The sequence below is a fragment of the Strigops habroptila genome, chromosome 7, assembly GCF_004027225.2.
Source record: "Strigops habroptila isolate Jane chromosome 7, bStrHab1.2.pri, whole genome shotgun sequence".
Lineage (NCBI taxonomy): Eukaryota > Metazoa > Chordata > Aves > Psittaciformes > Psittacidae > Strigops > Strigops habroptila.
In genome coordinates, this window is record NC_044283.2 from 31287916 (window position 1) to 31313535 (window position 25620).

A 25620-nucleotide genomic window follows, 5' to 3' on the forward strand; every position below is an offset into this window, starting at 1 on the left:
GGGCGGGGGGAGGCGCATGCCGCAGGGAGCGGGCGAGGCCGGGCCGCGGTGCCGCTGGTGCTGCCGCGCCCGCCCGGCGCTGCCGCGGGAGCATGAACTGGCTGTTCCCCCTCGCCAAGGGCGGCGGCTCCGCCTCGCCCGCCGCGCCGCTGCCGCCCCTCACCAGCCTCCAGCAGCAGAAGCAGCGGCAGATCGAGTCCCTGCGCGGCGCGCACGCCTCGTGAGTGCCCGCGGGTTTGAGGAGGGCGGCCTGTGTCCCCTACCCGGGCCCGGCGCCGCTCGGGGGGCCGCGCCCCGGGCGGGTGTCGTGTGTCCCCACACGCACGCCCAGCGACGAGATCTCGCCCCGTCCGCTCCCGCGGAGGCCTGGCTGGGTCCCGCCGGCTCTCGGCCGTGCGCGGCGCTGGTAAACAGGAAACCGCGGCCCTGGCCGACCATAGCCGGGGCCGACGGGTCCCGCCGGTGGGAGCGGGGCGACCAGCGTGCCGCAGGGTCTCGGCTCGGCCCCGGGGCAGGGCCGCGGGTGCGTGGCCAGGGGACGGCCGGAGGGTCGCGGCAGGGTGGGAGGGAGCGCCGAAAGCGAGATGTGCTGTGGGGGCGGCGGGAGCCGTCCGCGCTGGCCGGGGCTGTGTCCGTGTGGCTCGGGCGCTGATGATCGCGCCCAGTCACACCGGCCGCTTGACCGGGGATCAGCTGAGTTATTTAATGGGTTTTGAAGTGTACAGCGAGGTACAGGTTGTGTGTGTTGGACTAAAGCCCTCTTTCTGGGAACTGCTTGTAGGAGCGTAGTTCTTTACAAGTTCAGAATTCACCACAGAGCATGCAGGAGCTGGTACCAGCAGTGGCATAGCAGCCCTACCAGCTCTACAGACTGGTTTTTTAATGTACAGTGCCAATTTGCTAATAACTGACTGTTCCTTGGTAACTTGTTTCATTTAGATGCTCACCCGAGGCAGGTAGCTTTTTCCTGTTCAACAGCCACACTTTTTACAGCAGAAAGTTCCCTTACCCGGAAATACCTTAGCTTGTCAGTGTGCTGGTCAATTTTGCCTAAATTTTAGCCTTTCAAAAGTGTTCACATTTTAAAAGGAGATTCACATCATGTATTTCAGATTAGACTTTCCAGTCGATGTGTAAGCATTCCTCATGCTTCCTGGGATGTCTGTCGAGGTGGAATGGTAGATGCCCCCAAAACAATCCAGAAAAATGAAGGAAAATTATTTCCTGTTATATCAGACTGAGACTAAGAGTGTAAGAGATACTTACTGTATTTCTGAGCAGACTGCGCACTATCCTAATATTTTGAATTGTCACACAGGAAAGATAAGTTTGACGGTAGTGCTAAGTACTGTTGCTTGCTTAAATCTGTTCACAGTCAATTTCACAAATATTTTTGAAAGACACATCACTTTTCTAAGGAGCTGTCTCTGTGGGTACACAACAGCTTACCTAACTAGAAGTTTTTATTGGACAGGCCTTACTTTTAGCCTTCTATTTCTATCCTTTTTTCTCTACCAGCGGGATGAGCTCACTCCAAGTTAAGTCATCAAAAAAGGTGATCAGCTTTTGTCAAAGTCAGCTTGCTGAACTGGTTTACCACCTGTTTGTGCAGGCATCAGTTAAGCACAGGCAGAGATGGAAAGGACTCTGCAGCTAGGAATGTCGGGAGGTAACAGCTGCTCTCACAGAACTTTACAGCCATGTAAACTCACCTGCCTCATCTCTCTAGACGATAGGTGTAAAATACCCCCAAATTAGGCAAGCGAAGGAGTAAATTCTGGCAGAGTGTACAGGTTTCATAAGAGATACTGTTGAATAAATCCGAGTAACAGTGCCTCAAACTCTCTGCTTTTAAAAAGGTGTGTATGTTTGTCCAAGTCTTCAAAAGTAAAAAGGTTTTTTTGGGTGGGATTGATGTGCTTGTTTATGAACACCATACCAGCACAGATCTATAGGATAGGAATATGCATTAAGCATTACAACAGCGTTGTTTCCTAAGCAATGATTAAATAAATGTCATTCTAATGTTTGTTTTGTCTATAAGTATATTTTGTAAAAGCCCAGATATATGTCATCTTAATTTCATTAAAGTAGCTAGTCTTCCTTTTCAGGATCACTCACAGGTTAGGAGCTTGAGACGAGGGTTTTGTATATAAAAAAAAAAAAAAACCAAACGGTTTTTTTACATTTGCTGCTGTTCTAGCCAAAGTGTGTCATTTTTACAGTGTACCCATTCCCACTTGGGGAAGGGACAACCAAGTTTGTCAATTCAAGGTTTTGCTTAAAGGAGGTTGTAATAGTTCAAATAGCTCAATGAGATTCTGTGTTTCTTGGTTCTCTCTCCCTGTTCTCCTCTTCCTCCCCAGTTCCTGTAGGTCGTGCATGTGAGTCAAGCATAATTATATACTCTTCCCAAAAGGATTTTGTAGCAGGCTATTAAAATGCAGAAGAGATTATTACAGGGCAGGAATATGCATGAGAGATTCCAGGGAGAATCCTTCAGTTAAGAACGAGGAGGTGGTGATTTCAGTGTGTGGTATATCACAGTAGAGGATTCTCCGGTGCCGAAAGATACCTGGTAGTCTCTTCAAACAGCATGTGATTTCCCAGGGAAAGAGCAGGTACTGAGTTGTCTGTCAGAGGAGTGAGGTTGGGCTGGGGAAGGCTAGGTGCATAGCTAGGTTTGCGTCTTACTCCATTTATTCCTGAAGCTCTGAAAGCAAGAGTTTTAAATTCTATATGCAAATAATGCTTTGGAGGGATACAAAACACTCCTAACACTACGCTTAACACACATTTGCAGGTAATGTGTTTTGGGGTTTTTGAGGAAGTAATTGTATGGAGTGTAAGTGGAGGTGGATCAAGGGACATTTCTGAAGTTTGGTGCAGAAGGCTTTCTGGGAACACCCAACTGCCATTATTCCTGGTTGGAGCTGTGTTCCCTCACTTTATAAGGAGCCTTAGAGAGGTGAAGGGGAACAACATTATTAACCAAGTACAGGCAGGAGAAATACACAGAAGAAGAATCAGTCTGGCTCTTAAGTTTGTTTTGATTGAGGCATTGTAAGATGAAGCTAATTTTCTGCCCTCCTTTCTCCCAGTCCCACCTTAGGTATGTTTGTATTGTCTGGAAATTCTGCTTCTGAGCTAAGTCTTCTACTCCTCCTCCTCCTCCGCGTTCTTTGGGATGCCATCTTTCAAAATAGTCTTGCTGTGCATACAAACTGTAGAGTGCTTTGGGCACTGAAATCCATTCCCTCTTGATGCACCTGATGTAAAGATTTCCTCAGTAACTTGGCTCTTACAAGAGAAGTAAATTTGTATTTGGTCTTGCCAGGTTTCGTAAGATACATGTTTTGTCACTTGGTGCTTTCAGGGGGTCTGTGTCTTGTGCGTTGCTGTATTACAGAACTTTGCATTCTTGCAAGTAGCTCTTCTCCAGATAATCCTTGAAAATATGTGTGCAAGTGCGTAGAACTCGGTGCATGTGGAAAAATCTGCTATTAAGTAGTAAGCTAATATATTAAGGAAGAAGGCCTAGTTTAATATACGTTCTAAATATTGATCAGTAGGCAGTGTTGCAGAGTAATTTATCATTGCGAACCAAGTGTAATGCCTTCACAAAGTAAACATTTTATCAAAATTCAATATATAAAAAAAATCGCTGATGTCTTAAATTAAGCCAGTAAGTGGAAAAAAGTAAGTTGTCAGATCAGTGAGTAGCACAAATTCTCCTACTCTATTTCCATTGCTTGTGATCACGTATAAGTTTTAATAGTTGAATCTATTTTCTGTTTAATATTCAATGTAGCATTCTGAAGCATATGAATCTATTCCAGCATTTTCAATTTTATTCTGACAAGGCTTTCCAAAACTAAACTAAATACAAAGATCTGGGGTCATGCATTTTTTTAGACTTCAGGCTGTTATATTGACCATGAATTGGATGGTAACAATTTCTTCTTTGACAGCATTGCAGAAATACAGAAAGATGTGGAATATCGACTGCCATTCACTGTAAACAACTTGACAATTAATATTAACATGTAAGTAGACTGAGTTATCTCTATGCACATCTGGAATATTAAAATTGTAAAAAAACTAAAAAAGTAGTAATAGAATATAAATGGCTTCTATCTCATAACTACTTTCAGTAACTATAACATGGATTTGTATTAGAAGATGTAGTGATATGAGTGAAACTAGTTATGTACAAAATGCAGATGCTCAGCTGAAAGTAAAACTATGTTTTGCTGTGCTCAGCTCCCAAGATACCTGCATGGTTTGAGTTGAAGGTAAATAAAAGAAAACTCTTGAGGGTTTCTGATGACTACAACTGAAAGTAAACTTAATTCATAATTTACTAATCTGCTGTAACTCCTAACTCTTACCCTAATGAATCTTCTGGATCATAACTTAAGTGACTTACTGTAGCATTTCCTGTGAATTTACTTTGAGGGGTGCTTTTGCTCTGGCAAACATTGATGGTATTCCTGAGGTTTTTATTACGTTAGCCTGGTAACTTGCCTGATATTCTTGCAGGTTACACTGCATTGTCTTTGAAGTTTGTATTAGAAAATATTCTCATTATGCTACAGCTTTTTCTTTGTCCATGGACATTTTTTCTGCATTGTTATACTACACTCTTGCCCAGTAAATGCTCTCTTTAGTTCCATGGAAGTCTGGTATTCTAATCTGTCTGACTTCTAGTTTTGTAATTGAGTAATACTTTTGTGTGCTTCATTCACTCTGTATTTCTCCATAACTTTTCTCATAGAAAAGTTTATGTAATTAATGGTATTTTTTGTTTGCATAAGAAGCCGCCTTGTTCAAACTTTATCATGGGATGTAGCTGTAATAATGATTATTCTTATATTTGCAGCTTGCTTCCACCTCAGTTTCCTCAGGAAAAACCAGTCATCAGTGTTTTCCCACCTGTGAGACATCATTTAATAGACAAGCAGGGAGTATATGTCACTGGTCCATTAATAAGTAACGTATGTATAATTCATAGTGTCACATAACATCTACTGTTAATAGTGATTTTAATACTTGTCACGCTAGATTATTGCTAATACTGCTGGTAAAAAAGACCAGTACAGATCCTAATCCCTCTCCAACTGTATTTTGAGAGGTCTGAAAACAAAAATTCAGTAGTGTTCAGTATGCTACTGTTATTTTACTGCTACCATTACTGAGCTTAGTATTCCATGTATCTAGAACTATTTTAAGTTATGATGGCTTAGAAAGTTCCTGTTGCTTTTCTCATTAGTAGCAATAGCAGTTCATGTTTCTTTACAGTGTATTCTAGGTAAGGGAGAAGGATGCTTTAAGACTGTTTTGTAACATAGTTCTTTCTACCTCATCCTATTAGAAAGATGTCAAGGTTTCAGCTCTAATATTCAGAATTTTAATCAGGGTTTTAATATGCTGTTCTTTGTTTATTCTCTTTCTTTTTTCTCTGGCTACAAGGATGTGGTGTAGTTTTTTGGGATGGGAGTACTGGAGAGGTTATGACTTTTTCAGAATGCAATTAATGATTTTTGTCTTAAATCTTGGTTGGTTTTGTTTGTTTGGGTTTGGGTTATTTTGTTTGGTTGCTTGGTTTTTTCTTTCTCCTTTCTTTGTTTTACCAAATGTAACTTGGAACTAAGGTGGGGTTTTTTTGGTTGGTCAGAAATGATCAGAAATGTATTTGATTGGTTCTCCATTGTTAATGGACTTTGATTGTTAATGAAAGACTTTTAGTTTCTGTTCAGGTCTGAGTGGTTTTATCACTTTATTTGAAGCTTATGTATACATGTTGTAGATTAGCTGGTATGTTTCTGAGATAGCTTCCAGCACTGCTGTGTGTGTATAATAAACAGTCAAGTTCAGCACATTTTAGAACTGTTGGATTCCAGGCATAAATTTTTCTTCTGCATTGGGCTTTGTTTTTACCAGTTTACAATGCACTCAGATCTTGGAAAAATTATTCAGAGTTTACTGGATGAGTTTTGGAAGAATCCTCCAGTTCTGGCTCCTAGCTCAACATCATTTCCCTAGTAAGTATCTATAAACATGATGAATGGAACTGCGTGTATTAACTTACGTTGTTAAAAAGAAATGAAACCAAGTATTGGGAGGGCGGGAACAGGAATAATATAGTGGATGTACTTGGAGACATAGATTGCCTGCCCTTGCAATATTTCATGGGCATGCTTTATGGCATGATTGTTTTGAGAGGAAACACAGCTTTCACCGGAGTTACCGTATCAAAATGCAAAACTTAATGTGCTTCTTTTTTCTTTAAGAAGAATAAACGTTTTGTTTATCAGATGAAATCTTTAATTTTCTGTAGGTCATGATCTGAGCAGTCATGTTTCTTCATATTCTGCTCCTAATCTCCCAGGCTTAAAGGCAGCTTCTGTTGCACAACTACACAACAGAAATCATGCAACTTAAAGACTTGTATTAAATACACAAAAGTGGTCTGAGACATTACAGCTTTATCAGTACAACTGTGGTTCTTGTGGCTGACAATGATACTACATTTAGATGCAGCTGCAGTTGTGAATTTTAAAAAATCATTCATGTTGTTTAGAAGTAATTATGTGTGAGTTTCCCAAGCTGTTAAATACCATAAATAAGAGCTAATGTACATCACAGATGCATTTCTCGGGACTTTTAGACATAAACAATTTAAATTTATGCAGTCATAAATTTTTGAGAAGTGGGTTTCTGTAAAGTGTGTATATTTGGCTGTTCTACAAGAATATAGTTTAATGGAATATATGTTGTAGATATACTTACTATGTTGGAAGTAACTGAGAACAGAAAATGCAAAGTTTATGGTCATTTAAAAATTCAGTCTTATGTCTTGTATGTTATCTGGTAATTATAATTCAAATGGTAAGAAATGTGCTGTAAGCAGTTGCTTGCTCATATTGTTTGTTCTTTTTCTTTTTAGCCTTTTCAACAAACCAGCTGGAATGCCTCCTTATGCTCCTCAGGGGTTTCCATTTCTTCCTCCATACCCACCTCAAGAAACAAGTAGAACAATAGCAGCTGTACCCGTTGCTGAATCAGTTTCTTCAAGCTACACTGCAGACAAGCCTGCTGCTCCCTCTTACGGCTTGATTGCTGATCTGCCACTACCTGTTCCAAGAGCAGAAGCAGTGCTTCAGGTCTGTGTGCAGAGTTTTGCTGCTTAAGGTATCAGACACTGGGTACAAGTTCTCTCAAGGGCACACAGAGCTTTGCTGCAGAACTCAAGGGAACAGTCTGAGTGACTGCACTTGATTGTTTTGCTTGTGCTAGGAAAACAAAACTATCATTCTGGCTTTGATAAAAAGTTTTTAGAACAAACTTGAAGTCAGAATAAGAAGTTTGTCTTTCTGAGTTTCACTTAAACTAATGTTATGCCAAGTATCTTTCAATCTAATTTTTTTTTTTTTTGGACCTGCACTCCCCCATACTGCAGCTGTGACTGTTTAACCAGACACAGAAAATGAGGTCCTGTTCTCTAGATGGGATTTCCTGCCCAGAACCTGAACAATGTGCAGTCTCAAGCTTTTAGGTGTAGAGTTTTCAAGCTTAAAATAGCTTCTCTTCACAGATCGTGTATGTGTGTACTCATAAAGTCCCCCTCACCGATGCACCCTGGTAGGACTTTTTTTGGATGTCCTCCAAAAACATTTTATCTAAATGTTTAGCCTTTTATCAAATCTTGTCTTTAGAAAAAAAAAAGCTTTTTAATCTTGGAAGACACTTTCTTGGCTTTGTATAATTTAAAATTTCTACATTCTGTTAAGACAGACTTTTTTCCTTTGTCTAAAAACTTTATTCCCCAAGGGATTATGGATTTAAAAACCACGTGAAAGAGGTCAAAATGTCAATCTCTTTATCTGTTCTCACTTCCCTGAGTTACACCCCTCCTATATGTTTCCTGGGTCATCCAACTGTTGTCAAATGGAGAACATAGCAAGACAGAATTATTTTCCTCCAAAATTGGCTCCTCTTTTATGACACACCACCCCAAACATCCACAAGTATTTTGTTGCCATGGTTTAGTTAAGTGTCTTCTGTTCAGAGACTAGTGCTACTGCTTCTTACTGCTTTCCCTATTTTTCTTATTGCTGGCAAATATGCATCTCAGTTTTGGATTAATCAGGTTAAATATCAAGAAATTGCTCTTCAAAAATCTGCTAAATATTTCTAAACTTCCATTTAGGTTGGCCAGAATGGATTTACTTACAAGATGCCTGATGTTCCTGATACCTTTCCAGAACTCTCAGAACTAAGGTAATTTTTCCAAAGGTAGCAAAACTTTCCGTAGTCATTAAAAGGCAATTACAGCTACTCTGTATCTGACAAAAGTCTGCAAACATCACTGAAAGGTTTTTGTGGAAATTATAAATACAACTGCCACTTACCAAAATTGTAGAGTCAGAAAGTAAGCCAGCCTTGTATTCAGATGCGCTGCTTTTTTAGGTTTTTTTCAGCAGGAACAATACTTCATGATTCAACACTGGGAAAAGGAGCATTTATTTTTACTTTTCTTAACTATCAGTGTTCTGCTGTCTTCTGGGGTCTTGCCAGGGATGTAATTTCTACTAAGACAATAAGTGTAACTTGAAGGAGGAAAAGGGACAGGGAAATGGACTTGAGACTGGTTCACAAATTGCATTCTCTTAAATTCAAAAGGACTGTAGCACAGGGTAAACAACAGACTACTTTGTGAGCAGCTCAGCATGTGCAGGGTGGGTGGGTTAGGTAAATGTGCCAGTCTCCCAGTGCACATCACTTCCACATACTACACAAATATTTTCATCGAAAGTGTGTCTTGTCACAATTCAAAAAAATTGTGTTAGTTATAGTTCCCAGCACTTTGCTCAGATTTAAGGAGACAGTTCTCTGTGTCAGTTATCTGGGATTGAATAGATTACAAATTAGCTATTAATTCTGAAGGGGTCTTAGGAGGTTGGTTTCTTTCTCATCTTGTGGTGGCATCATAGTTTAGTGATTAAAAACTCTGCTTTCAAAAGGGAAAAGACCTTCGGCAAGGGCTTCAGTTTGGGTTTTTGTGTGTTTGGTTGGGTTTTTTTTCTTTTGTTTCACACATTCCTAAGAGCCTGTTTAATTTAGCTAAATCAGCTGTAAGTTCTAGCAGCGTCTCTTTATTGTGTAGCAGCAAGTTAGGGGTTTTGAGGGGAAGCGTGATTTGTTCGTTAAAACATTATAATCAAGCTTGATCCTTTCAAGAAAACTGGATTAAAATTCCATGATTCTTCTGGTGGTAGCTGAGTTAAATCACAAACAATATTGCATCTGTTCTGAGTAGCTCAATTGTGTATAGGTGGCAAGATTTTGGTTGCTGAGGGGCTGCATGGGTGGAATGTGTGAGAAAGGGCCAGGGGCACAGCCAGCTTGGCAGTAGACCTACTGCAGGACAGCCAGGTCCAACAGTGAAGCGTATGGTGCCTCTATGATTCTATATTTGAAAAAGGGCAAATGCTGTAGAGGCAGTGAGGACTGGGGGGGGGGGTAGAGCAGTGTGAGAATCTTCTGAACGTGCAAGTCAGAGGACAAGTGGGAGGAGGTGCTCCAAGTGCCAGAGCAGATACTCATCTGCAGCTCATGGAAGTTTTGGAAAAGACCAGAGTAGAACAGGTATTTCCCTGTAACCCATGGAGAGAGCTAAGCTGGAGCAAAATGCATGCTGCAGTCCATGGAGAACTCCACACTGGAGCAGGCAGATATGCCCTGAAGGAAACTGCAGCTACAAAAAGCTCACACTAGAGCAGGTTCTCCTGCCAAAAACTGCAGCCTGTGGAGAGGGCCCCATGCTGGAGCAGGAGAAAAGCATGAGAAGGAAAGAGCTGCAGAGACAAACTGTCACAGACTGCAGCACTTGCAATTCTCCCCCAAAGCCCTGCTTGCGCTGCTTGGGGCAGAGGGAGGTAGAGGAGTTGGGAATGAAGGAGTGAAGTTGAGCCTGGGGAAAAAGGGAAAAAATTTTTGTCTTTTTTTTTTTCTCACCATCCAACTCTTGCCGTAATTAAAATCAAATTTTTCTCAAGTTGAGTGTGCTTTGTCTGTGATTGTAATTGTTAAGTGATCTCACTGTATCTTGACCCACAAGCTTTTCCTCTATATCTTGTTGAGGAGGGGGACTGAGAGAGCTGGGTGTCTGGTAGCTGGCTAAGGGCAATCCACTATAGTAGCGTTAAAAAAATCACTTTATGAGAAGGAAGACCTGAAATAGGAGGTACCTTTTAACACACTGCTGCTTAAGCGCACTGCTGCAGATGATAGAGCCCACAGTCCAGGAGAAAGGGGAAAAGTAAGTTGTGGTCAAGTGTTGTGTATCTGAGAAACCCCAGTAAATGCCTACGTTTTGACTTTTGGCAGAAATGAGTAACTCTACACATAACATTTGCTGTTAGTTTTAAATCTGCTTGCTTTCTGCTTGAATATAGTATATCGCAGCTGACTAATATGAACGAGCAAGAGGAAGTGTTACTGGAACAGTTTGTGACTCTACCACAACTGAAGCAAGTCATTACTGATAGAGATGAGTTGGTGAAAAGCATTGAAGAGCTGGCAAGTAAGATGTCAAAACATGAGCATCTGTGACTGTTCTGTGAACAGAATCCTTTTTAAAAAAAAAAGTATTAATAGTTTCTTTATTTCACAGAAAAAAACTTGTTGCTGGAGCCAAGTCTTGAGGCTAAAAGACAGATGGTGTTGGATAAAGTAAGTGAACAATAAAAGCTTATTCAGAAATACTAGTTGAAATATTCTGCTTTTTTCAGGGGAGAAACATTCTTTTTCTTCTTCTTTACAGTATGAGCAACTCACACAGATGAAAGCAGCCTTTGAAAAAAAGATGCAAAGACAGCATGAGCTTAGTGAGGTATAATTTCTCTTACTATATTATCCTTTAAGAATACTTCAATAAAACTGAAATTTTGGTTTGTATCTTCAACCATAAAGAATATTCTTCTGGTTAAACTCTAATTTTGTATGAAATAGATTTACATCAAGTATGAAATAAAATGGGATTAAGTATAAAACAGTGTTACGATTGCACTGGTTTTTTGGTTGGTTTTTTTTAATGCTGCAGTAGAAGCAAAGTTGGAAGAAGGGAATGTGATGAGCATTTAGAGCTGTTCTTACGTACAATCCTGGGTTAAACCAGTTTTAAGAATAGAATGATTTTTAAAGAAGGCTTGTTTAATTCATGGTACCCATTTAACACATTTAACATAACGAGTCTCTAAAACTGTACCAGATGAAAATGATTAAAACCATTGCTTTAGAAACTTAAATTCTGTGATTCACTGGGTATGCTTACTTTGGGCATCATGTTCTATGTACTGTCAAACTTTACACATTCTAAAGCACAAATAGGGTAAAGTCAATACTCCAGAAAGCAATTTGGGAGAGGAGAATAATTTCTTAGTATGTTTACCAGGTTATGCATTAGAAGGTGTAACTTTTCACAAACCAGTTTCTGCACTGACATCTTCATTATTTGCAAGACTTGTCACCTAAGAATACAAGTCTATCAAAATAGCATGCACAGTACCTGAATTTCAGAATGGCCCGAAAGTAACAAAATACAAAATAACAAGTAAAAACAACATGACAGCAAACTGAATGATTTCGTAAGTGATCTAAATGAAATAAATGTTTCCTCACTTGAAAACCAGAATCATCTGACTCCTGATGCCTCCTTTCCGTGTGATATAAGTTGTCTTTAAAGTGGACGGAGGTAGCCGGCATTGAGAAACTTTCTATTTCTGCAAGAAACAACTCAAGAACAGGACCTAATACCCCACTGTTATATAACCCTTTATTTTTTCCTAAGAATTGCTGATTCAATTTAACTATGGTTAGGAGGCTGAGAGTTGGGGAGTTGCAGCTGGATTTTTGTGCTGTTTATCCATATATGCTATATGTTCACGTACCAATGTTCACTGTGTACTACCTGGTATCTCTTATTAACTCTTCTTCAAAGTTCCAGACAAGTCTTTTTACTTGTACTGTGGGTGAATTTTACTCTTTTTTTTTTATTAGAGCAAATTGTCCTTATTTTGCAGAAGATTAATTTAACAGGAAATTTCTTTTTACATTGCAGCTTTACAGTACACAAATGAAATATCTTTCATGGGGTAGATGAAAAGTAGTCCAAGCATCTAAAATCTATAAATATCTTAATTTTGCAGTTCTGGCTCTGTATGTACTCCTGCTGAAGACATGAATCATGTTCTTATTAACTACCCAAAGGTATTAGAGGAAAAATAATGAAATTATATGCAGTAAACAGAAATAAAGTTAATAAGGTTTGAAGTTTATAAGAACGGAAGAATGAGTATACTGGTTTAGATTAGCAGCCCATGTACTTCTTGAGTAGGTGCTTTGTCCTTTTCCATCTTCTTCTCCACAGTCATTTCAAGGGTGTTTAAAAGCTTAACAGGGTGTGCTTTTTTACCTTTTAATGCTTCTTAGGCTCACTACTGAGTCTCAGAAGTAGACCCTCTTTATTGAAGACACTTGAAACACCGGTTCTACTCAGAAACCATGCACTTAAGAACCTATCAGATTTCCAAGTTTGGATGGTTTCTACCCTGGAGGGTAAAAGTTGAAAAGCTTCATATTTGTGAGAGTGATTGTGAATCAAGACCTAAACTGGCAACACCCTTCTCACATTGAATCCTCTACAGTTTAATAAGCTATTGTGTTTCCTGGAGGTGAAGCTTCATCTGGTCACTTAGGCTTTTATATAATAATAATAATGCTCTATTTGCATATTCCATATTTATAGAGTCATTTATTGTTCTTCTTGGAAATGTAGGTTTCGATGGACAGTTTAATATTACATAGAAGTTTTTATTTTCTTAGAGTTGCAGTCCAAGTGCTCTGCAAGCCAGACTTAAAGTAGCTGCTCATGAAGCTGAAGAGGAATCTGACACTATTGCAGAAGACTTCTTGGAAGGCAAAACAGAAATAGATGACTTCCTTAGCAGTTTCATGGAAAAGAGAACGGTATGTAATATACATATCATTCTAATCTGAGACATACAGAACAGAGTGAATAAATTAGGGGTTGAGCAGTCTTGTGATACAGAACAGTGTTTTAGTAAGCTCCAAGAGAAGAAAAATATATCCCTAAGTGGCTTCAGTCTACTTAGAATATAATGTGCATTCTGAAGGCTCATATGTTTAAGGTGGGAGTGCAAAGATCTGCTGCATTAGACCTTGGTCATGTGGTGTTGCAGATATTTTTGTGCCACTTTTTTTTATCTACTGTATAAGGAAGATAGCCACATCGACAGTTTTCAAATTGGAGAGTCGACGTAGAATGACACATTAAGCATCCTTAATGTTTAATTTATTAAACATCTTGAACTAATTATTCTGTTGTTGGCTATCCCCAGATAAGTAACTGAGGTTCAAAACCTACTGTTCTTGCTTATGCTGTGACAAGAGCTACTTACTGGATAGCATACCTTTCTTTAAAGACACCTAATAAATGCATTTCATATCATAGAAAAGAATTCTCTTGTAAGCAGTCGTGGACAGAATAATGTTACCAATACAGACAGTTGAGCCTGAAGCTTAGAAGGGAGGTGGTTCACAGGACTTTCCTTTTTTAAGGAGCCTGCAAAGTAGCTAAATCACTAAAGACAAACTGTAGCGTGCCTTATAAAAAATTCCTTTCAGAATTTACTCTTCCTGTGCCTTGTTTTGTAGCTCTGCCACTGTAGACGAGCCAAAGAGGAAAAACTTCAACAGGCAATAGCAATGCACAGCCAATTTCATGCTCCGCTATAGGTAAACTGCTGCTGTAATATTTGTGGTAAACTACTACTTTTATTTTTTCCAATTTCTCATTGTCACACACTTACAAATTGCTAATTGCAAATAGAGCAAACATTTATTACAATGCTTGGAGTTCTAATAATGCTTTCTATAGAAATCAAGTATGTCCTATATCTGTTGTTATTTGTATTTAAAACATAACTTCTGGAGGAGTTAAAATATCTAATTATGGAAATTTGTCTTTACAGACTTCCTGCAAGCTACACCTGCCAAGAGAATGAGTGAAAAACCCAATAAAGCACACTTTTTAATAACTATTATTTGCAAATAAGCATTTCATCTTGTATGGTTGTATTTATAGAAGAGATTGTATACAGAGTTGGGATGGGTTTTGTACAAATTAGAATGTCTCTTTATATTCTCATTGTACTCAAGAATCCTTCTATTGCAATCTTTGCACTAATTTCTTGTATTTATTGTTGATAGTTCTTAATTATATTTAAGTTCCTGCTGCTATACTTCATTCTTCAGAGATTAAATATCTAAACATGTAATTTTGACTAGCTTTTTACATTTTTATAAAAACATAATTCATATCTTTTGTATTTTGGACTTTAAACATTAGAATTGGCTTGATCTGTGGAAACATTTGAGATAAGTAATGACAGGACTTTGAAAACTGAAGAAGTTCAAAATTTGAGATTGTCAGTGGATCCAAAAGCTGTCTTTTCTTGAAGCCAAAATGTTTAAGAACAGGTGTTTTTTTATTTTTAAGTTATATAGAAAACAGTATAGCCTGTATTGTGTTTTGGATTAAGCAAAGGATGTGTTGGAACAAATTATATTGGAATCAAAATAGAATAAATGATCTCTGCGTAGATTTGGTATGTTGCTCGGTAGCACTGATGCACTTGATTTCAGGAGTGGCTTGGTACCTACCACTGTAATTAAACACAATTTTCATTTAACAATTTCATTTTCATATTTGTTTTTACTTAAAGGAAAAATAATCACATCACTTCCCAGTGTCTGTCTTATGCAATATGAATATATTCATCATGTGAGGAACTCAAAAGCACTTTACAAAAACTAGTTCTGAAGTTCTTTGTGAAGTAGCAGTTATTTGTTCCTAACTTTAAGGAACAAATAAACTAATTTGGCTGGAGTTGCATAGTGTGGTATGTTAAGGCCGGTGATTGATAGAATTTGGAAGTGAGGCTTAATTCTGACCCTTAATCACTGCATCTTGCCTCTGGTGAGCTGACTGGGTTTTAGGATGGCAGTATATCTGGTGAGAATGGATAGAACCAAGTGCAGTATTCTGTAACAGAAAAATATAGCCCCTAAATGCATGCATGTATGTTATGTCTTGCTCTTGCAAAAAGACACATTCTTAACCTTGTTGGTGCATTAGGTTTTCATGGAGACAAGTTCTGGAAGAACAGAAGAAATTGTGCAGTTCTGAAAGATAAGTAAGATAAAGCACTGGTTAAGTAACGTGGCAGGAATCCTGCTGCTTTCTTCTCAGGAAGCAGTCTGGAGATATACCTCTTGGCAAAGATACTGCCTTTGTGTAACCTAGATGGGGTCACAGAATATCACAGATTCAAATCTCAAACTAAAGCACGTCAGTCCAAGTGGGTACTTTTCTGTGTCGCTAATATTCAGTCAGTCCTAAAATCAGTACTCTTCTAGGAGAAGAGTGAGTTAAGAAATCATGCAAGTCACTAGCCTGTGGAACAGACATCTTGCAGTCTTCAAATGGGACTTTAGTCTCAGCCCTGTACAGTACTGTGCTTGTCTGTCTTAAGCTACTGCCTTTTGGGGTGAGTAAGCTATTCACTGGTATTTGATGGGATTTTTCTTTGTAAAGATGGTCTGAATTCTGAGATTAGATGTCCTAAGAAAATACAAGTATGGTCCAAACAAGATACTTAGGTGCCAGATAAAATCAACAGCTTTTAAGTGCCATGGTTAAGCAATAATTTTAGAGTATCTTCTTCCAAAACCCACTTCTACTGGCTATGTATAATACTGCTTGTGTATTGACATAGCACTTCTGCTAATGTGCTAACTAAAACCCTAATTAAAAATGAGATTGCATAGGTTTTCAAGTGGTTCTGGACTTGGGTCTCTGAGTAGCGTGGTTTCTGCAGCTGTGGTGAAGAGTTACATTTAAGTCGTCTGTTTTACCTTCTTGGCAAACTCCATCTGTTTTTGTGCTGAGTGTATAATTTTGTTTTGGATCTTTTTCTGAGTAGCTAGCTAACAATCTTAAAGACCAGACACACAATTCTGTACAGGACTGTTTTGTTGTTACTGTTGTTTCTTCCTTGTAAGCAGAGAAAGGAACAGATAACCAAATATCATGTGCTCTTCCTGAGTTGGGCTAGTATCTTCTGTATACATTTTATAATGTCATGGAATGACAGACTTCTGTCCTTACCTGCCCCCTCCTGTTGACTGTTATGTGGTGTGTTATGGTGCTTCACTGTGGCTGAACTTTCTAGCCGGATGACATCCAGGGGATTTGCTTCCCAAAGTAGTGTAAGTTCTCAACACTTCAACTTTTCCTCTTGTGTTACTTTTGTAAAGTTTGCGAATTTACAAATTCAGGACTTCATTGTAAAGTCCTGATGATAGTGGAGGAGAGTCTAGAAGAAAATCACATTGCTCAGTGCACGTTCTTAGTACAGTGTTTCTTGTTCAGCGGTACAAAAGTTCAACGTCTTCTCTTTTCTCCCTTTCTATTCTATAACTCATATCATTGTTCCTATTAGGATTTTCTCCCCTAATTTTTAGCCCCTTCTGCAGTCACAAACCCATCCTCTAGAAAAGAAGTCTCTCTATTCAGGAGTGCTGTACTGGGTTAGCTTCAGGTATCCTGTCACATGCAGGAATGGCCAGCCTGTGCCTGACCTGTGAAGGACAAGCCAACCAGCTGCTGGTTGGTTCATTTGTTTTCTTTTCTTGTAGTCTTACACTGGTTGTGCCAATGGGAACGTGTTTTCTTTTAGGTAATCTGCATACCTTCACCAGAAGACTTAGAACTGGTAACATTCTGTCACAGTAGGTTTTTTGGTTTCTAGCACTCTGTTAGTTCACAGTTGAGCACATTCTTCACCTTATTTTGCCGAAAGATGGCATGTAGGTGTAAATCCAGCTTTAAACAATTCCCTAGGAAGTGTAAAAGAATGGCAGCTGCTGTTGGAGGCATATTCTAAAATCTTTGATATGTGTCAAGTGAACTCTTAAGATATCTGGAATAATAGGGTACCTACAGTGTCTTGTTTCTGGAGCACCTTGCACTATGTCATGCTCTTGCTGTGGTGTTCTGCCAAGCGGAAAAGCGAAGTAAATGAGCAAGAAATACAAGAGTAAAGGAGGTAGCTTGTCTCTGGTGTTGCAGTAGTTTGGGGTGAGGGTACATTCTGTATTATAACTGCTAATTGAGTCTGGGTTTTGGTTAATTTTAATACTTGATCTTGCTGCTGAATGTTTTCTTAGCTCAGTTTAGACCTCTTGTTCCTCCTCGAGTCAAGTGATTACTTAAATCCAGAAGAGAATTCTCCATATAGCAATTGTAACTGATGCTATTGCAGACAAGAGAAATTTCAAAATGTAAGTCTAAAATCAAGTAGGTTTCATTTTAGGATGATCTTGTATACAGCTGATGTTAATGGTACATTCTGCTGCTGCTTATAGAATAAAGGTTTTCCTAGATTTCAGAGTGTATTTGGCATGCTAACCTTTCTGAAGGATGGGGATTATCAGGTATGTACAGCTATGCTAGCCACCACTACAAGCAACAGACTATACTAAAGTTAAAGTAGTATCTAATGATCTACTATAGTTTTGTTGTTTGCTCTGTACCTACTTCTGCAGCTTTGCCACTTTGCACCTTGACCAAATGTGGAAGTTAGAAATGTTTTAGTCTCATTTCTGTCCAGTTTTTTACTATTCCCTTCAAATATGAGATAAATCTTTCTAAAAGAGAGATTTAAGAGACCTTCAGGTAAAACTGAATTAAAATTCTGGCAACAAAGTTAAGTCAGTTATCACAGCCTTATTGTGTCTGTTATTCTGAACCGTAAATGCTGTAATGTATTCAATTTACAAATAAAGGCTTTGGGATTTTTAAGATATCTCGTGTTGTCTAACCTACAGAATGAGTTGGGCATTGCAGGACTTTTTGGTTGGGTACAGAACTGTGTTGGAAATGGGTGCAGTAAACTAGTCAAGGACAAACCTTATAATCTGTGTGTGTAATGGTTTAAGTTTTTCCTGTTTAACCCTTTCCATAGCAGTCATTCTTAGAGCTACCTTCACTAAAATGGGCTTTGAAAACCCATATCGCATCTCTGGCTACTGCTTTTTTAAATGCCTTCTTTTGGTCACATACCTGTAGAGATCAAATTTATATTCAGTAGTAAGCTACAAAGAAAGCTTGTATATATAACATGGAAATACCTTAACATAAAGAACCATGTTCTTTAGTCTTCAGAAACAGAATAAATTAATCTGAACAGCCTTGACAACCCGCAAACTTCAAAATGTGTCCTTGCCTGAATTCAGTCATAGCAGTTCTAGTGGACCTGTGAAGGTTTCATTAGCTTCCTTCCTGAATGGTTTATATTAAAAGACTAAAAGTTTATGTTAAGATTAAACATGATTTGATTTGCTGGTTCCAGATGCTTTACTGGCAATTTAAATAATACAGATAAAGCTGGATGTTTATTTTACCTTTCCTTCTCATCACCCCACTCTCTTGCTGGCCTCTCTGAATTCGGGCTTTGCTGTATACTCAGCCCTAGATCTTTGGCACATTTTTCACTAGTCTTAATACTGTGATAAGTTGCCCTACTTTTTACTCACCCCACCGTATGGTCCTCCCTTCCCAGATGAATTGTCAGGACTTACCTGCCCTTGAAGGATTTTTCTGTCACTGTGGTGTTTACTGGTCTCTGCACTATGGAGTGTAAGGGTGACCAGACAGCCTAAAAGCTACATTCGGCTGTGAGCCTGCACGGGGGGGGGACACCCCATTGCCACAAATGATGTTTGTGATAAACTTGAGGACTCTGCGTGCAGATCAGGGCAGCGTCTGCATAAAAGTATTGAGTTAGCTTTGTCAACAGTGACAAAATGCTTATCTCCATTGGAAAGGCTACCTCCTTGTTGCTGGGTTTTAATTGCTATTAGTTTGTGTCACCAAGCATCTTTAATGATGTGTAAACTGGTGCTCTGGCTTGCCCCTATCTTCAAAGAACCTTACTGCTAATTTTACAAAGAGCTTTCCTTCCCTGCCTCCCTCCTTTTACTTACTTTTTTTCTTTTCTTACTTTTAATGGTATCCTTCAGTCTGAGTTGTGCCCTCCAACTTCTTAACTTTATTTCTCAGCTTTCCAAAGTCCATTACTAGTTTACCGCCTTTGTCTATGCCTTGCATAGAGCTACCAATAAAAGCAGCTAGTGAATAAGTTTGCTTTCTGTTCTTTAGTTTATGATGTTTTGTAGAGAAAACTTTAGCTGTTTGATCCCATTGCCTTCAACGTCCTTTAGATGCATATTTTCATAATAAAGAGCAGCCTAAACCTAGCGAGGCTAACATTACACTACAGAAATCTGTAATGCTTTTCTGATCCTTTTTTTCCAGTGGTTTAGTTATGTTCATTCATGTCCTATTTCAAATTACAGTGGGCTTATGCCAGATTTGCAAGGATTTGCAGCAGAGGGGAGCCCCCCACAAATCTACAAGAAATCAATGTAGTTCATACAGTGTGGTTTTCTCATCCTTTCTCTTTCACATTCCCTAAAACACCCCAAAAATAATACAGGGGTTTAACACACTCCCATATAAATAACTCAATTGACAGGAGCCTCAGTGTTCTTAGTTATCAATTGTAGATTCCTTCACAGCTTAAACTACTGGATTCAAGTATTGAATTAAGGAAGATGCAGAAATTCCTTGATCTTAGCGACAAAATTACTCTATTGCAAAAATTGGGAAAGCAAACCTTGGTTTCATTCACTGGTGTGAAATAACATAATACTAAATGTTTATTTAAAAGTGTTTCTCAGCAGGCTAATAATGCCACAGTTATATACATTGCAATGAAACAGTAGTAGCTAATGCAAAATTCCAAGGACTGAAAGACACATCACAGAGGGCTGCTGAGTAAAGGCTTAATATAAAATGTTAATATGTTGGTATTTTAGTTGTAAAGCTAGTTACAAGGAGTTGCATAAGCGACGTGAAGACAGTTTAGAATTTGCATATATTGCTGTTCTGCATTTATTTCTAGACATGCCAAAGAGGACACAATACCATCATATATAATTTTACATTTGAAGGTTGCAATAATATTGCATAGATTGCAATAATATTGCCCATTTTCAAACTCATTTTTAGGCAGAATATTTGTGTGTTTTGTTTTAATTTCTGACTTTGCAGCATGTTTCTTTAGCTTGAGAAAACCCCATTCAAAATCTCCTTTAATACCATAAATTTTACAGGCTATATTCAAAATATGAAACATTTTAAAAAGTGCAATTAAAATCAGGGCTTTCATTTATTAAAAATTCATAAAGATTAAAACCCAGAAGGCTAGATTCTCAAGAGAGTATAAATCCTAACTGTATTTATTTCAGTTGACCTACAGTGATTTATCAAATTGAGGATTTGGCCTTGCCAGTATAATATTAAGATAAATCTTGGTGTTAGGAATTGAATTATTTGTTCAAAGACAGCAGCTCCGTTAGGAGGGTATTAATAATGCTGAAGTTTACCTACTCATTTTTAATAACATAAGTTCACAGAACAGAATAAAAAGCCATTCTGTAAAAGCAAAGTGAATAATTAAAGCTTCTAATTTGAGGTATATTTATATAATTTAATTTTGCCTGTAAGTCTGTATTTAAAGGAGTAGTATGAAATGCAATCAAAGTAAACTTATATCACTACTGCTTTGCTTTACTGGAGTTCAATACCACGTCGTCTCCAAGCAGGAAAGAGCAGCCATATTAAATATGTTTTAACTGCTTTCTTCAATTAAAAGTAAAAAAAAAGGAGAACCTTTGAAGAATTAAGACCTGCTATGGAAGCCTCTTTAGTAAGTTTCAAAACATCCCAATTTTTTCAGTGGTTTGCTTCTGTACCTATGATTATGAAATATATTACCCCTACTCTTAAAAAATATGAAAATTCTTCAACCAAATGAGATTAAACTCTCTGTCATGGTGAATCAGTCTTTTTCTTTAATTAGCATCGCCATTGCTCAGTTCAGGTTGGCAAATACTAAAAGGGAAATGCTGTGTGAGGAAAAAAGCCCAAAACCCACTTGGTTGTGGTTAGCTTATTTTGAACAATAAAATTTGGAAGGAATATTCTTCATAACAGTTCCTTGATGGGCGTAACCTTTCTTTAGTTCTGAATTCAGTGATGCTTCCATAAGTGACACTTGTAAGGATTCCCTGTTCTTTCTACTGTATATGTACCTCACTCCCACCCAAATAAAATATTTTCAAGTAGGAATCAAAATAGTCTGGAGAATTTGGGGCTTTATTAACTTTAAAATTTTACCTTTATATCTTACCTTGGTTTGGAACAAGGGTAAGATATCAACAATCTAACTTGACAATAAAACATAAAGATGCTAGAGCATACTGTCTAATGTACTTAAGCATTATAAAGGGATGCTTCTCCAGGAAGGCTGTGTAAGTGTTGTATCATTACAAATGAGGTGCGTTCATGTGCAGCAGCAGCAGCTGCTTACCAAAGGACTTTTTTTGCAGGATCAAAGCTTCATTTGTCCCCTAAGCAAGCACGTCCATTTGTTAAGTTTTACTTTGCCGCGAAGGATTTTAATAGGAGAATATGCAAAATATTTGTTGGAATTAAAAATTTAACACCTCCCATGAAAAAAAAAGTGAAGAATATACACACTGTGTCTGAAGGCAAAACAGCTCTACAAAAATAAGTTTTGACTGATTCACCAGTAAGCCTAACACTAACAAATCTTCAACCTTGTCCCTACGTGTAAGAGAGTAGTTTGGAATTACACTTCTTTGGAGAAGAACTAATATTTTGTACAATAAATAATTATGGAAATGTACAAAGTAAGGAATAATTATGTACAGCATTGATAAAGTTAAATACCACATTGGCTTAACTAAATATACTTTCTAAAGTATATTTTACTTTAAAGATACTTTCTTTAGCATTATGTCTTTAATAATGGTTTGTTCTGCTTAGATCTTTGCTTACACAATTGCACAGTTCCCTTTCTTTGGATTATTTCTTTAGGCCACACACCTCTCCCATTCTTCATCCGATGAAAAGATCTCATTCCAGGCTGTGAAAGACTCAACTTCATCTGGGTCCTCACTGTGTTGAAGATATTTCAGACTGCCAGAAATACAGCCTCATCTGAATCCTTGCCACTGTCTTCACTAGGCAAGCAGCCACCGCCACTTGGGGACCTACAGCTTAAGTCCTCCACACCAGACTCCTGATCACTGTTAGCTGAGAGGTCAGGATCAGAGCTTTTCAGGTTGTCCTGTGTCAAAATCAGGGCTGAATCTTCTTCATCCCCTTGTGAAGGGCTCCGGGATGGGAATGATTTCAGATCATTGCTATACTCCTGGGGAGTGTTAGCTAAGCTGTTGCTGGAAGTAGAAAGCCCTAAATGTTTGTTTTGGTCTTGTTGCTTACTCTTGACTTTATTACCATTTAGTTGTGATTTCTGAAGGTTTGCCAATCTCTGAAATAAAGGAAACAATAGGTATTAAGTGGACACATTTAATGGGCCCACTAATTCTCTTACATGTGTCTGCCTTCTTTTGTTTTTGAATAAAATAAATTCAGAGCCTAACCCAATTTGCACCCTTAAAACTGCCTGTTTGCATTTATGGAGTAAGAGAAGTGCAGAGTTTATCACAAACCAATGCTGAATTACAACATCCTGAGTTACAATTCCTTCTGAGTTACAGAAGGATATAAAATTCCTTACAGGAGTAGCATTTGTGCACCAACACAGGTTAGATTTTATCCCTAAAGAAAAGTCCACTGTTGTGTCTTAAATGTAAAACATTCACAGTAATTTCTGTGAGAACAAAGATGACAGCTGCACATCTTCATGATGGAAAAGGATGTAGCATGTAGGGGACTGCAGTGTATGGGTTTCATTTACCATCAGTTAAGTCTGAGGCATCGAGATCAAGTGTTTATTACCTCTCCTAAGACCTCCAGCTCTTCTTCCAGCTGCTGAGTTTCTTCCTTCACTGCCATCAGATAATCAGTAACTGACTGTCGAGGATGCAGCCCCTTTTCAAAGCGGTTGTACATACCACTCCAGAACCTGGAATTGACAGAAAGCTCAGCAATGTCCTCATTTGGTGAGGTGGCCTCAGAAGACTGAAATACACACTTTTTTTTTCTTGTTTTTCCAGACACATGTTGTCCTAAATGATCCATTCATGGATTATTCATCATTAGAGTGCATACACATAAGTTCGTTGAACATTTGGTAAGATCTATGGTTCATTTGCATTGGATCTGTCCTGAAGATGCAACTCTAAGGACATAAACAGCTTGAACCAATTATGACGCACAATAGAAAGAAAGGTGAGTGTACCTTGGACTTGGTTCCCATGGCTGTGGGTGGTTCACTGAACACAAGTTTTTGCTGTATTATTTTCTTGTTCTACGCTATGGGCTTTAGAGCAATGTGGTACCTATAAAATAGCTGAGGTTGAAAGCAGCTTTTCCTAATCCTAGTTCTCAATTGTTGTTTAACTTCCCATCAGGTCAGCTTTGAAATTTCATATGTTTATTTTTGTCTGGGGCAGGAGAGGGGGTGATGGGGGGAGTGGGGGGGTGGTGATGTGCAGCTAGTTAACAGGCTTTTTTTTTTATCCTGTAAAGAAGAGTTAAAAATAAGGAGTAAAAAACAGTATGGTGTCCTATTCTTTAAAATAGGACACCATAAAAATTTAAACTGACATTTTAAACTGGCTTATGGAAATTGCATGAAGCATATATATTGGCAAGTTCTTATTCTATGGAATGATTCGACAAACCTTTATTTAAGCAGCTGAGTTGATCTTTCATTTTCAGGAGGAAAGAACTTGAACTGTAAGTCTATAGCTTACTCTAGCACTCCTCCCATCTTCCATCTTCCCGGCAATACATGGCCATGGCCACGGCCACACTCTGAGCATGTATGGAGTTCAGACGTGTTAAGTAAGCAGGAGACCCACTGTCAGCTGCAGCTGTCCAGGCAAGTTGCTGACAGAGGTTTTCAGAGCATGTGCATGCTCCTTGGTGGCTAATTATTCCTACCCCAGTAGTATACTATTTAAGTCATGTTCATCTTTAAGTTTACCATCTGATAGGTCATGCTTGGAAGTCTTTATGCACCCAAGTAATTCTATTAAAATCAACAGGATTACTCATCCAATGGAGGATTTGCAGTATCAGTAGTTCTTTTATAAATCCCACTATCCTAAAGAATATGATTAGTGGCTATCTTTAAGTTGTTTTAAAGTGGATGTGACCTGGAATAGCAGACATGAAAGAATTCTATTTCTGTCATTTAGGATATTTATTGATTTTTAACAGGTGCTTTTACTTGCAACTAGGAAACAAATTGATCAGTTTTACCTAAATCACAGTTTTCATTAATTTCTATTGAAGTTCTTGAATCTTTCTTAAGATTAATGTCAAAATTGTTACTATTGACATTCTGACTGGAGTAATTATTTCTAAAATTACTACATTCTGGAAAAAAAAATTAAATCAAACTTACTGTGTATTCTTTGAGGTATAGCAACAACATTGGGAAATTCTCGTGTTTGTTTTACTAAACACTTGTTTTAGCAATGAAACCCTATCATTTCTTGAAATGTCTCTTTTTATTTTTGACACCAGTTGATCCAAATAAATATCACAAAATCGTGGAATGGAAGAAGTTGAAATTTGGAAACCGCAGACGAGAACAGAATTGAAAGAGACATTTCTCAGTGGAAGAAGTAAGTAACCATGAAATTAGGACACACAACTATCAATATAGCTTTAATCTTAAGCTTCTTTTCAGACTAATACTCCGTTGTGAAATGGTGCAGAGGCGTTGGCTGATTATGAGCGTACGAGGAACAAACACATAGTATCTGAGACTGAATTTACTCTCTATAAGTCACCTTATGGAATGAGAAATATTAAATACAAAGGCACTCTGTTCTGTACAAACACATCCTACAATTCTTAGTAGCAAATGGTGCTACCTACTTGTACAAGAAGTTGCATGGAGCCATCTGAGGGCGCAGGGTCCCTTGGGTTTTACTGTGGTCAGGTCGATACAAAGGATTGAGGTAATCTGCACGATTTTTCCACAAGTGAGCCCACAATGAATATGTTCGTTCTTGGACTCTGGAAAAAAAAAAAGAAATTAAAATATATTAAAGTCAGTTATAACTAAAGCTTAGTTGTGACATTCTAGTGCTCTGTACTACTCATTTATAATCTGCTTTATACTTCCTGAACAGAATTAGTCTGAAATTATGAATATAGAAAAACAGAGACCCATATTCCTTTGTTGGTCTCTAAAGGCAAAATCCAATCCATTTCCTATAAAGCTAGGCAGCTTTTGTGGTTTTTTTGGAGAGAGAAGGTGGAGAGATGGGTTCCTTTGCAAGTTGATCACTTCCATAAAATTAGCTTTCAGACCAATCTCTACACCAAAGGGATCCCCACATTTAAAAGCACTCTTACACCATTAAGCTGTTAATTTCTCATTATGTTAGTTACGTCTT

General features: G+C 38.3%; 2 protein-coding genes and 1 long non-coding RNA gene across 4 annotated transcripts in view; 2 read left to right on the top strand and 1 right to left on the bottom strand.

The window, feature by feature from the left end:
- Positions 1-3: 3 nt before the first annotated feature.
- VPS37A (VPS37A subunit of ESCRT-I) lies at positions 4-17952 on the top strand. The gene is made up of 12 exons (XM_030493176.1): positions 4-220; positions 3972-4046; positions 4883-4997; positions 5944-6044; positions 6950-7166; positions 8213-8283; positions 10461-10588; positions 10679-10737; positions 10829-10897; positions 12889-13032; positions 13741-13821; positions 14058-17952. The coding sequence occupies exons 1-11, from the start codon at positions 93-95 to the stop codon at positions 13819-13821; spliced, it is 1188 nt and encodes a 395-aa protein (XP_030349036.1). The 5' UTR covers positions 4-92; the 3' UTR covers positions 14058-17952.
- A 1879-nt stretch (positions 17953-19831) lies between these two features.
- The window catches only part of MTMR7 (myotubularin related protein 7), a 44449-nt gene continuing 38660 nt past the window's right edge, over positions 19832-25620 (bottom strand). For both annotated transcript variants that reach the window (XM_030493175.1, XM_030493174.1), the window contains exons 12-14: positions 25097-25237; positions 23042-23168; positions 19832-22571 (exon numbers count right to left, since the gene is read on the bottom strand). In XM_030493175.1, the coding sequence (XP_030349035.1) occupies positions 22212-22571; positions 23042-23168; positions 25097-25237 (628 nt within the window). In that variant the 3' untranslated portion in view covers positions 19832-22211. The remainder of the gene's footprint in view (positions 22572-23041; positions 23169-25096; positions 25238-25620) is intronic.
- LOC116915274 lies at positions 22200-25105 on the top strand. Its single transcript, XR_004389940.1, has 3 exons — positions 22200-22340; positions 23260-23434; positions 24740-25105. It is a non-coding gene; the product is annotated as an uncharacterized LOC116915274 (long non-coding RNA).

Coding starts and splice junctions, on each gene's coding strand:
- VPS37A (XM_030493176.1), top strand. CDS start 93: ATGAACTGGCTGTTCCCCCTCGCCAAGGGCGGCGGCTCCGCCTCGCCC. Junction 4,047..4,882: donor TTGACAATTAATATTAACAT/GTAAGTAGACTG, acceptor TTATATTTGCAG/CTTGCTTCCACCTCAGTTTC. Junction 7,167..8,212: donor GAGCAGAAGCAGTGCTTCAG/GTCTGTGTGCAG, acceptor ACTTCCATTTAG/GTTGGCCAGAATGGATTTAC.